The following is a 13047-nucleotide window of genomic DNA, read 5'->3' on the forward strand; positions in this document are numbered from 1 at the left end:
GAAATAATGTTACATTTTCATACTGCTTTTCATTGTTAATATGAAAATAAATGTATCAATTATTGTAGCAGAAGCCATCACTGTGGTCTTATGTCAATGGATACATTGTAACATGGCTTAATCAAATAAAGCAAGCTAGAATCAACATGGAAATTACATTGTTATAATCAAGAAGTGGCAGAGTTAAACATACAGAATGAATCAGTTTGATGGGAAGTTGGCTCTATCTTATGTTTTATAAAGCATTGAAATTCAGTCTATGGAATAAGAATACTGTATTGTTAAAATTAAACATCTAATTGTTAACTGGCTTTTACAATTAATACAGCATATAAGATGTAAAAATTTCATAAAAGTGTGTGACCTTTCAATTTCACTTAACACTTTACTTTCCTTGATGTAGGGAAGGATATTGAGTATATTTGTTCACCCACAATGCACCATGGCATTACTGCAATATGTAGTATGACACTGTGTTTAACCGTACTCCCATTTTTTCCATACTGAGTTGGGTCAAATGTTGTAAGTATGTAATGTCCTAGTTACCTTTGGGGGGGAGTTCTAGCTTTGCATTTTACTGCTCAATGTATTGATGCAATGCCAATTGATGCTACAGGTATTATATGAAGGGAAACATAAACCATTTCAATATAGCATTGTAACTAAACACGCTTTGCAGATTACCTTAAATAAAAAATGAAACAGCAAAGTATGCTTAGCAAACGACAGTTCAAAATTTAAGGAATGCAGTTACTCAAACAAAATGAATAAGCAGTCACATTTACTTTTTTCAGGTACTTATAGAGCGCCATCATACTAACACAGTGCTTTACAGATACAGTACATTGCACATTCACATCAGTCGCTGCCCCCAAAGAGCTTACAATCTAAGCTCCCTAAGTCACATTCATACAGATACTAGGGCCAATTTAGACAGGAGCCCATTAACTTACCAGCAGGGCTGTGGATAAGGGGGTACCACCAGTCCTCCTCTACAGGGCCCAGGCCAGAAAGGGGGCCCAGATGGCTGGGTAAATTTGATGTGGTCAGAGAGGGTGATTGGCACAATGGTGGGGCCAATTACTAGAACCGATTCCCTGTATAGATCTTTATGCAGCAGCTGAAAGCTGGCTTCTTCTTCTCTCCTTCCCACTGGCTTACAGCTGCTTCAGAGAAAACCTTACAGGGGATTGGTTCCAGTAATTGCCCCTGCCACACCTACCACCCTCCCTGTGAATCATATGTTTCCCCCTGCTGCCCAGGCCACCCTGTGTGCCCCCACCCCCGCAGTGCTGCCGGCATTTCTCCTCTCCATCCCACCGGCAGCTGCAATCACACATTATGAACATTCAGGATGCAGAGTGGGGAAGGGTCTGGTAAATATGTCACATTTACCATCCACTGCCTTCCCTGAATGAACGCAATGAGTGATTGGTGCAGCTCACTCACTGTGTTCATAACTGAAGCATAGTAAATTGTGGGGGGGGGGTTTTGGGGGGGGGGGTGCTGTCAGGTTGGCTATATGGGGCTCCGTGGTTTTTAACAGCAGCCCTGCCTACCAGTATGTCTTTGGAGTGTGTTAGGAAATCCACGCAGGCACAGGGAGAACATGCAAACTCCAGGCAGCTAGCACACACTGTGGTTGGGATTCAAACCAACAACCCTAGTGCTGCTAGGCAGAAGTGCTAACCACTTAGCCACTGTGCTGCCCAATATAAAATGACTTACATGATACAGTCTGTCATCAGCAGTTTTATTTAATACAGTCTGCCACTGTAGGGGCAGTCCCCCTGTATCATAAGTTCATTACTGGTTGACCCTCAAAGTAGATCCATAACTTTTTCACTTCCATTACAGGGTAACAATGGTTTTACCCGTCCAATGTCAGATATGTGCATCGTGTGGGCGTTAAAGCCCACACTTTTGCAGCTGCACTTATATGTTACACGGGCAGCAACAGTTTAAGAAAACATTAAACAGAATAAGGCTAGGTTCACACTTGCCTGCATGCGAGTGGGTGGTTGCAGGTGCAGGAATCACACCTATTCCCCCACCCACAACCAAGCGCATCCAAATTGCACTTAATTCTTAATGGCACCCCCCTGCATCTCAGCCCGCAGCATGTGTGGGGGTGCAAGAACCACAGGGAAATCGCATGGTCAAAATCATCATGCAGATTCCCTGTGGCTGCATTTTTAAAAAGTACAAACCCCTTTTTTTGCAGGAAACACAGGCACAGCAGCCCTTTCCAATGAATGAACTGCCATGCCTGCAGAAATGCTGGCTGCACAGCCTACACAAGTGTGAATCAGGGCTACAGCCCAATGACAGCTAACAACAGTTACAGCAAAATACTTTTATTGAAAGTGGAACTAAACCCTCCTATTTTCAGCCAAAGAAATTGCCATTGTAGCCTCTGTTTGATCTGCAGCTGCCATAGTGCTGCACATGTGATCAGCTATGACACCAGCCATTTGATGGTTTGACAGTTTGGTTGAGAACACAAGCAAATGTGACAGTTCCTGGCATGCTGGGAATGTAATTCTTTTTTGGAAACTGTTAAATCAATGGGTTTAATTCTGCTTGGAGAAGAAAGGTTTACACTGCATGGATGAAAACTTACTGTTTTAAGTAACTCTGACAGTTTTTTTCCAACTTCTGTAACTGTCACTTTGCTGGACAGCTTGGTCTGCACATAAATGTGGACACATATAAATAAAGGCATGTGAGTTTACAAAAAGGAACTCATACATACTATCATTGCAAGTATTAACAATGGTCAGTTACCAGAATACAGTTTATCAAAACTGGAGCAGATGTGTAGGATGACCAATCAGCTTCAAATTTTGATTTTGGTAGCTTAATTGAACAAACAGAAGATAGAAGCTGATTGGTTGTCATGCACAGCTGCTCCAGTATGTTTTGCCATAGTAGGCCTTTAGGATGTCACTCTAAAATGCTAAAAGCTGATTTTTGATTGGTTGCTGGGGTGATTACACTCCTCTCGCTCTGGAATCCACAGTCTTAGTTTTGCCAGTAACATATATTTGCAAATTGTCCACTCTGCAGCTCACAAGGAAGGATTTGGGTACATCAGCTATATTGTAAAGCGCTGAGCAAACTGTTGGCACTATAAAAATCCTGTATAATAATAATAAAATCCCAAACCAAGGTTGACAAACATTTTTTTACTGCAACTCCCCGTGATAATGACAGATTTGTCATATACTGCATGACCAGGTGAAAAGGACAGCTGCAGAAAAATGAAATGCTGGGGCCTGTAATCCTCAGGGCTTGAAAAACGGGTATTCAAGCTCACAATCACTATCTGCCCTATCCCCACTTTGAAACATCCTGCACCCCTTTCCCAGAGGTGCCCTCAGGAGACTGGCATCACACTACAATGGAGATCTCTGAACCAGGCCCTGTCCTTGAAGTCATCTGCCAGCCACAAGAATTCCTACACAGCCCACCACTGGGCATGGCATGCAGACCTCCTCCATTTACACCAACAGCTTGAGATGCACTGATCACACTTGGACCCTTGTGAATTGTTAAAGTATATCGAAATGCAAAACTTTATTTTTATTTTGGATAGAATGGTGATGTAGCAAGCAGCATTAATCACTCCAATTTTGTTTCAACACTTATGCAGGCCATAGACGGGTCGTTTATCAGCCGAACTGTTGGCCAAAAAATGAAAAATCGGTCGTTCTGTTGCCATCAATGCTTACGAAAATCGGCTGTTTTTTGGAAGATTTTCCAGCATGACTGATAAAAGAAACGAGAAGGAACCGCAAAAATCGGCTGACGACATTGCCCACTAACGGTGCGAATGTCGGCCGATTATTCTATCGGACGAAAATTCAACTGATAAACGACCCATCTATGGCCTGCATAAGCAAAGCATTTCAAGAATACATACCTGAGCAGCCATCATGTTAATTTGCAGGTGGGGGGTTGGGGAAGCTCTAAAAATATGGATCAACCTCCTGTTCTGCAGCTCCTTTGTGAACCAACTCAAATAATGCAGAGGACTCTCTGAATTTCAGGCAAGATCCATCAGATATAACCAAATTCTTCCAATGGCAGATTAGCCCATTCACTGTCATTTTTGCAATTTTTTTATGCATGTTTAAAAAAAATCATTTTAGTTCTTTAGATTACATAAAACCCCAAAATATGATATATTTCCCACAAGCAGGCACCCAAGAGAATAAAGTAGTGGTAGTTCCAATTTTGTTATGTTACACAATTTCAGATCAATGGTTTGTGAAACCCAAAATTTCAGTAAAATATACATTAAATTCAGTTTTAGGGCACATGGACGCAACATATTACCCAGGTTTTGGCGAAATATAAAAGATGTGTTTGTGCCAAGTAAAGAGATACCCAACATGTCAAACCTTAAAACTGAGTTTGCGTGTGAAATGCCGATAACCTTCAGTACCCTATATTTTCCACAGGCAGTGCTTAAAAGTCCCTACAGATTATCAGTTTAGATTAGCCATGAATACTGGGCCTAGAATTATTGCTCTCGCTCTGGCGTGCATGGTGATATAACATGTGTAGTGCACAGTTTTTGTGTGTAGGGGCTCACTATGCATGTATTTACTTTTGTATATGTGTGTATGCAAGAGTGGGGAGCTCATTTTTTTTTTCTTTGGAAGGGGGATTTTAAGTGTTTGGGTGTAACTTTGACTTTTTACACTTTTTTTCTTTTTTTTTTCTTTAAAATGTACCTAAATCCAGGACCCTGCATTCACTATATCTGCTCTCCCACAGTACACACAACATGGAAATGCAATTATTTTAGTAAATATAAACTGCTAAATACCTTTTCTCATCAGCAGCTAGAGCAGTTTTGTGACTTTTATCAGTGTCCAACCGAGCACTGATTAAAGCTTGTAGGATAAATTTTCATTTTGCTCTAGGAGGATGCAGAACCCCTTACCTCTTTCTGGAGAGTGCTGATTGGCCCTGTGCTGATCACATGCACTCTCCCAAGAAAAAAAACCTCTCTAGCAATACACACCAAACTGAGCATGACTCCACACAATATATCTTATCAGGAGATAAGAGGAGAAAACTGGAAGAAGGGGAGGATCCGAGAAGTCAGGATCAAACAGCGTTTTTACACAATGCAGAGGATTAACCCCTTAGGTTCCACAATGAGTAAACAAGCATGCTTTACTGCATATACAGACTGATTTTATTGTTGTGGGTTTAGTAACACTTTAATGAGACATCAGAGGTCTAAAAAGACCCCTGATGTCCCACCTGTCCACCAATGAAGTTGAGGTAATGCAGATTACATTCCATCAGCTTCTTCCTCAGCCATACTGGGAAAGTGACATTTCACATGTCACTGGTCTCCCTTCCCTTTACCTGGTAACATCCATACTGGTTCTGGGTCCACTGATGGGCGCGTGCCAGAGGGGGAGTGGTAAAGCTCGCTGCTACCACCTCCATATGATATACGTCGGTGGCAGTGAAAGGGTTAAACAGACCAAAAGTGGCAAACAAGAGTTATGGGTTGCATACAACTGTTGAGAAGTAAATATCAGCAACTGTCCTATGACCTAACACCAGGAAATGGCAGAGTGTGGTAGCCCTGTGGCTAGGCTCCATGGACGGTGTCTGGGAGTGGCAGAGTGGGGTAGACCTGTGCCTAGGCTCATTGGACAGTGTCTGGGAATGGCAGAGCGGGGTAGCTCTGTGCCTAGGCTCCATGGACAGTGCCTGGGAATGGCAGAGCAGGGTAGACCTGTGCTTAGGCTCCATGGACAGTGCCTGGGAATGGCAGAGCGGGGTAGACCTGTGCCTAGGCTCATTGGACAGTGTCTGGGAATGGCAGAATGGGGTAGACCTGTGCCTAGGCTCATTGGACAGTGTCTGGGAATGGCAGAGCGGGGTAGATCTGTGCCTAGGCTCTATGGACAGTGCCTGGGAATGGCAGACCGGGTTAGACCTGTGCCTAGGCTCATTGGACAGTGTCTGAAAATGGCAGAGCGGGGTAGATCTGTGCCTAGGCTCCATGGACAGTGCCTGGGAATGGCAGAGTGGGGTAGATCTGTGATTAGGCTCATTGGACAGTGTCTGGGAATGGCAGAGTGGGGTAGATCTGTGGTTAGGCTCCATGGACAGTGCCTGGGAATGGCAGACCGGGGTAGACCTGTGCCTAGGCTCATTGGACAGTGTCTGGGAATGGCACAGCGGGGTAGATCTGTGCCTAGGCTCCATGGACAGTGCCTGGGAATGGCAGAGCGGGGTAGATCTGTGGTTAGGCTCCATGGACAGTGTCTTTCAGTAGTTCTCTCCCTCTCTGTCATAGAAGACTCGGGCAGCTCTGTGTTGTGGGACTTGGAGGACTGGCAGTGAGTTTCCTCCCCCCTCCCCCACCCCCGCTGTGTAGGAGGCTCCGGAGCAAGAAGAGCAACAAGTGGGCGGGGCAGCTCCTGTCCTGGGGCAGAACCCCGAGACCCCGGCCACACTTCGGCGCCGATTGGCCGTTGCTAGGTGACGTAGCTGGCAGTCACATGACTGGAGTTAAATGCCTGGCGCTGAAGCATAGAGCAGCAGACAATCTGCAGTGATCAGCGGCCGCCTGTCCCTCCAGAACTGGTCCCCGAGTTTCTCCTCCTCCACAGGGGAACATGCTGCATCCTGCTCCTTGCCAGGCTGATCACTGAGCGCTCCACTCCGCTACTGCTACAGAGGCGACATCCCCAACTCTGAGCTAACCGCCCAGCCCCCTCCCCGCCCCCCAGAGTCCCCCGAGCTCTCCGCACCATGACCGGAGTGTTTGACAGCCTGGTGTCAGACATGCACAGCACCCAGATGACCTCCAACAGTTATCACAGTCTGCACAAGTCCCAGGAGTCCCCGACCCTGCCCGTCTCCACCGCCACCGACAGCAGCTACTACACCAACCAGCAGCAGCAGCACTGCGGAGGGGGCTCCCCCTATGGACAGCTCGGATCCTACCCCTTCCACACTACCGCCATCAACGGGATCTCCTACTCCGCCAAATCCTACGACCTGGCCTACAACGGCTCCTACAGCTCCTATGGACCCTACGGAGCAAGCCCTTCCCCTACACACAACGAACAAGGTGAGACCCCCCCCCCCAATCCAGAGAGCCCAGAAGCTGGTCCTTACCCCCCAGCCAGAGAGCCCAGAATCTAGACCTTACCCCCCAGCCAGAGAGCCCAGAATCTGGACCTTACCCCCCAGCCAGAGAGCCCAGAATCTGGACCTTACCCCCCAGCCAGAGAGCCCAGAATCTAGACCTTACCCCCCAGCCAGAGAGCCCAGAATCTAGACCTTACCCCCCAGCCAGAGAGCCCAGAATCTAGACCTTACCCCCCAGCCAGAGAGCCCAGAATCTATACATCCCCTTCCATCCAGAGAGCCCAGAATCTGGACCTTACCCCCCAGCCAGAGAGCCCAGAATCTAGACATCCCCTTCCATCCAGAGAGACCAGAATCTGGACCGTACCCCCCAGCCAGAGAGACCAGAATCTATACATCCCTTTCCAGCCAGAGAGCCCAGAATTTGGACCTTACCCCCCCAGCCAGAGAGCCCAGAATCTAGACCTTACCCCCCAGCCAGAGAGCCCAGAATCTAGACCTTACCCCCCAGCCAGAGAGCCCAGAATCTAGACATCCCCTTCCATCCAGAGAGACCAGAATCTAGGCATCCCCTTCCATCCAGAAAGACCAGAATATGGACCTTACCCCCCAGCCAGAGAGCCCAGAATCTATACATCCCTTTCCAGCCAGAGAGCCCAGAATTTGGACCTTACCCCCCCAGCCAGAGAGCCCAGAATCTAGACCTTACCCCCCAGCCAGAGAGCCCAGAATCTATACATCCTTTTCCCGCCAGAGAGCCCAGAATTTGGACCTTACCCCCCCCCCCCCCCCCCAGCCAGAGAGCCCAGAATCTAGACATCCCCTTCCATCCAGAGAGCCCAGAATTTAGACATCCCCCTCCATCCAGAGAGCCCAGAATCTAGACATCCCCCTCCATCCAGAGAGCCCAGTATCTAGACATCCCCCTCCATCCAGAGAGCCCAGTATCTAGACATCCCCCTCCATCCAGAGAGCCCAGTATCTAGACATCCCCCTCCATCCAGACAGCCCAGAATCTAGACATCCCCCTCCATCCAGAAGCCCAGAATCTAGACATCCCCCCTCCATGCAGAGAGCCCAGTATCTTGACATCCCCCTCCAAGCAGGGAGCCCAGAACCTAGACATCCCCCTCCATCCAGAGAGCCCAGAATCTAGACATCTCCCTCCATCCAGAAAGCCCAGAATCTAGACATCTCCCTCCATCCAGAGAGCTCAGAATCTGGACCTTACCTCCCAACTAGAGAGCCCAGAATCTAGACACCCCCCTCCATTCAGAGAGCCCAGAATCTGGACCTTAACCCCCAACCAGAGAGCCTAAATTCTAGACCCCCCCCCTCCCCCCATTCACAGAGCCCAGAATATGGCCATTACCTCTCAGCCAGAGAGCCCAGAATCTAGACATCCCCATCCATCCAGAGAGCCCAGAATCTGTACCCCTTCCATCCAGAGAGCCCAGAATCTGGACCCCCCCCCCCCCTATACAGAGAGCCCAGAATCTGGACACCCCCCTCCATCCAGAGAGCCCAGAATCACAGTAACCCCCTCCCTTTCTGTCACTGGACACGGCAAACACATAACTGGCAAAACTCACGCTGGAGTCAATTCATGAAGCTTGAACAAAGTTGGAGACATTTCTAGCCAAATGACAGATAGAAATCGCATCATCCTCAACTAAGATTGGAACTTTCCTAAAGGAAGTCTCCATCTGTGTTAGCTATGTGAATTCATCCTCATTGCCTGATGGTGCTCTCTGTGCCCGGTGTGCCCCTCTCTGTTCTCGGTGTGCCCCTCTCTGTGCCCGGTGTGCCCCTCTCTATGCCGGTGTGCCCCTCTCTGTGCCCGGTGTGCCCCTCTCTATGCCGGTGTGCCCCTCTGACCCCATTCATCCATTGTGTTACAGAGAAGGAGGAGTGCGAACCCGAGGTCAGGATAGTCAACGGGAAGCCCAAGAAAGTCCGCAAACCCAGAACCATCTACTCCAGCTTCCAGCTGGCCGCCCTGCAGAGGAGGTTCCAGAAAACCCAGTACCTGGCCCTGCCCGAGAGAGCTGAGCTGGCAGCATCGCTGGGCCTGACCCAAACACAGGTCAGTACCGACCACATGCTGCACAATTCTACTACAGCTAGAATGTCATTTCTGGTATTATATGTCCGGATTGGAAGACCAATGACTGCACTGCCATCAATAAGAATATCATTTACTCTTCTATGGTTGTGTGTTTGGATATTTTATTTATATAGTGTGTGTATTTTATTTTTACATATTTATATTATGTATAATCGTTAAAAAAATACTTTTAGTATTTGGGTTCTAAAGTAAATCGTATATTGCAGGAGAACAATTGAACCTTTTGTTATTTCTAATTCCTGTAGCTATAGGAGCTGGCTAGATTTCTATAGAACGTATAATATGAGGTTGCTATGTAAATATTTTAGGATAAGGGATTGATGCATCTAGATTGATTGTCTGTCTGAATTCTCCTGGTGATGGTGTAAATGCACATTCTTCATCCCAGTGATTTATGACATGTCGTTATATGATGGAAGGTACATGATGGACAGGACGTATATTATCGGTACATATATTGTAAGACGTATTACGGATCCTACGTTATAAAACTTATTACTAGATATAGATTGTGGGACATATATTATGGGCTGTGATTTATGGGACGTATATTATGGGCCATATATTGCAGGACATATATTATTAGACATTTATTGTAGGACAAATACCACGGGCCATACATTATAGGACATATATTATTACATATATATTGTAGGACAAATACCACAGGCCATACATAATAGAACATATATTATTGTACATACATTGTGATGTATAATATTTTAGGACATACATTATGGGTCAATATTATGCGCCATATATTATAGGACATATGCTAGAGGCCATATATTGTGGGACCTATGTTATGGTTCCATGCATTGTGGGACATATACTATACGTCATATATTATGGACCATACATTGACAAATATTATGGGATATTCATTATAGGATATATTAAACATCCATTATAGGACGTACGGTATGTTATTAAAAAATATACTAAATACCCATTTTAGGACATATTATAGGATATCTATCGTCGGACATATTAAACATCCATTAGAAGTCATATGCTATAAATTATTGGATATATTTGTTGGACATGTGTTATTATAGGGCCTATTAAACCTCAATTTTAGGACATATTATGGGATATCTTTTGTGGAACGTATTAAACATCCATTATAGGACATATATTCAATTATTGGATATATTTGAGACACGTGTATTTTTACGGGCCATATTAAACGTCCATTGTAACCCCCCTGCTTTGTCCTCTGTGCCCCCCCTTCCCATCAGGTGAAGATCTGGTTCCAGAACCGGCGCTCCAAGTTTAAGAAGATGTGGAAGAGCGGAGAGTTGCCCAGCGATCAGCTCCCGACTGGCAGCGAATCTCCCGGTTGTCACTCCCCGCCCTCCTCTGCAGTGACATGGGACTTCGGAACTCATCAGAGGTTACAGGGGCCCAGCGGTGGCCCGACCATCCAGCCCCCCAGCTCCGGCTCCAGCCCCAGTGCCTTTCTAGGCAACTACACCTGGTACCAATCGTCCAACCCCGTCACACACCTCCAGTCCAGCCCGATCCTTCAGCAGCCTCAGCATCACCTCCATCACCACAGCAGTCCGGCGGTGACAGCAGGGACTATCTTCTAGAGCGCACCGCGGGGGAGGGGGTTACGACGGACTGACAGAGCTGCGAATAACCCCCTTTTTTCCCGGGAGAACTCTACTTTTGTGTCACCGATCCGAGGTGGCCTCAGGTTCAATTCACATAAACTGCTGGTGATCTGATGAACCCACCGTGGAATGACGACCCTCTTGTTGTGTCTTGCAGCACCGACCCCCCCCCTCGCCAACCCAACCAGTGTGGCTTGTGAGTCACATGCAGCTCTCAGCACCGGGGCCCAAATAATCGAATACGGGTGAGAATCGGTGGCAGCTTTAGCAGCATCCGATCAGCGCCTTCTCTGCCAATTGCCAAGGAGGCAGCTGTCAACAAAGGGTTAATTCGATGCTGCTAACAGATTAAAAAATATCACGTGTAGCCGAGCAATCGTAAGCAATGAATACGATCCAAGTCTCTCATTCATACCATATCCTCATATGAATCCGACTGGCATTATAATTCACTAATTATTCTATTTGTTATATCTGAGCCTCCTAAAATATGTCTCCACAGGCTAGGGAGATCCAAAACATTTAATAGTAGGCTGTAGGCAGCAACGACATCAAAATGGATGTTGTATAAAAAGAAATGTAATGTGATTAAAAAAAAAAGATTCTATTGAAGAGCATTAGTTCCAGTTCCCCAAATACAATGCGCAGTGCTGGAACTACATGTCCCAGCCTTCCCAACAATCTGTTCCCATTCCCCGATTATAAGATGTGCTGGAACAACAGGTTCCAGCATTTCCAGCAATCTCTTCCCATTCCCCAATTAAAAGCACTGTGCTGGAACTACAGGTCCCAGCGTTCCCAGCAATCTGTTCCCATTCTCCGAATATAAAGCACTGTGCTGGAACTACAAGTCCCAGCAATCTGTTCCCATTCCCCAATTATAAAGCACTGTGCTGGAACTACAGGTCCCAGCATTCCCAACAATCTGTTCCTATTCTCCAATTATAAAGCACTGTGCTGGAACTACAGGTCCCAGTATTCCCAGCAAACTGTTCCCATTTCCTGATTATAATGCGCTGTGCTGGAACTACAGATCCCAGCATTCCCAGCAAACTGTTCCCATTCCCTAATTATAAACTGCTGGAACTACAGGTCCCAGCAATCTATTCCCATTCTCTGATTATAAGCTGTGCTGAAACTACAAACAGGTCCAAGCAATTTGATCCCATATACCGATTATAATGGGTTACAAATCTCAGCAGTCCCAGTCCCAGTGTAGCCAGCAGCCCCATTCCCAGTGTAGAGCCAGCAGTCCCAGTCCCAGTGTAGCCAGCAGTCCCGGTCCCAGCGTAGAGCCAGCAGTCCCGGTCCCAGCGTAGAGCCAGTAGTCCCAGTCCCAGCGTAGAGCCAGGAGTCCCAGTCCCAGTGTAGCCAGCAGTCCCGGTCCCAGCGTAGAGCCGGCAGTCCCAGTCCCAGCGTAGAGCCAGTAGTCCCAGTCCCAGTGTAGCCAGCAGTTCCGGTTGCTGTGAGCGGAGGAGCCGCGTGCTGTTGTCGCGCCGTTACAATGTAACAGTCGGGGTCCGGCGACGTTGCAGTGACAGTTGATGGAATCACCCCAGCAGATGACTCTCATTTTTTTGGATTAGGTGCCTTTTTGGATGACCTCATTTTTAATGGTAAAAGATGATTTTTTTATATGTAGATATAAAGGAAGCCGTGTTTTAAATTATCTTTTTTAATAAAACCCCCCAACCCCCACCGTGCAGGGCTGATCTGCATGAAGTGGCTGTAACCTGATGTACAGTTTTCTTTGTCTTTACTACCTGGTCCGCCTGACATTCCCGTGTCCTGTGTACAATGCCTGTTTTTGTTGTTACTCCTCATCCAATCCCATGCTACTGAATTCACCCACAAAGGTTATTTATTTTGGATACAATTTATCCATGTCATTTTTTTTCTTTTCTTTTATGAAGAGGCTATTTAAAAAAAAATAAAATATTGTTTTGATGTAAATCTGATCACCTTTCTTTATTGCCACTCTTCATTCCTGTGTGTATAAAGGAGATCCACTTTGTCTTGTGAAGATCTTTTTTTTTTTTCTGCAAGAAGTTTTATGAGAGGTTTGATTGATTTCCCTCTGCCATAAATTGTGGTCTCGGAAGTGGGCGGGGCCGGCCATGAATCAATCAGGAAAGACTCTGGCTTCCAGACTGGGCCACGCCCACC

The 13047-nt window shown here is 46.6% G+C and overlaps 1 protein-coding gene across 1 annotated transcript; it reads left to right on the forward strand.

Annotated features, from left to right (window-relative positions):
- Positions 1-6565: 6565 nt before the first annotated feature.
- On the forward strand, positions 6566-12834 carry DLX2 (distal-less homeobox 2). The gene is made up of 3 exons (XM_089690507.1): positions 6566-7114; positions 9036-9220; positions 10504-12834. The coding sequence occupies exons 1-3, from the start codon at positions 6793-6795 to the stop codon at positions 10855-10857; spliced, it is 861 nt and encodes a 286-aa protein (XP_089546633.1). The 5' UTR covers positions 6566-6792; the 3' UTR covers positions 10858-12834.
- The last annotated feature ends 213 nt before the right edge of the window (positions 12835-13047 follow it).

Source organism: Staurois parvus, unplaced genomic scaffold (assembly GCF_062004578.1).
Source record: "Staurois parvus isolate SC_StPar_1 unplaced genomic scaffold, SC_StPar_1.0 ptg000530l, whole genome shotgun sequence".
In the NCBI taxonomy this organism is placed as follows: Eukaryota; Metazoa; Chordata; class Amphibia; order Anura; family Ranidae; genus Staurois; species Staurois parvus.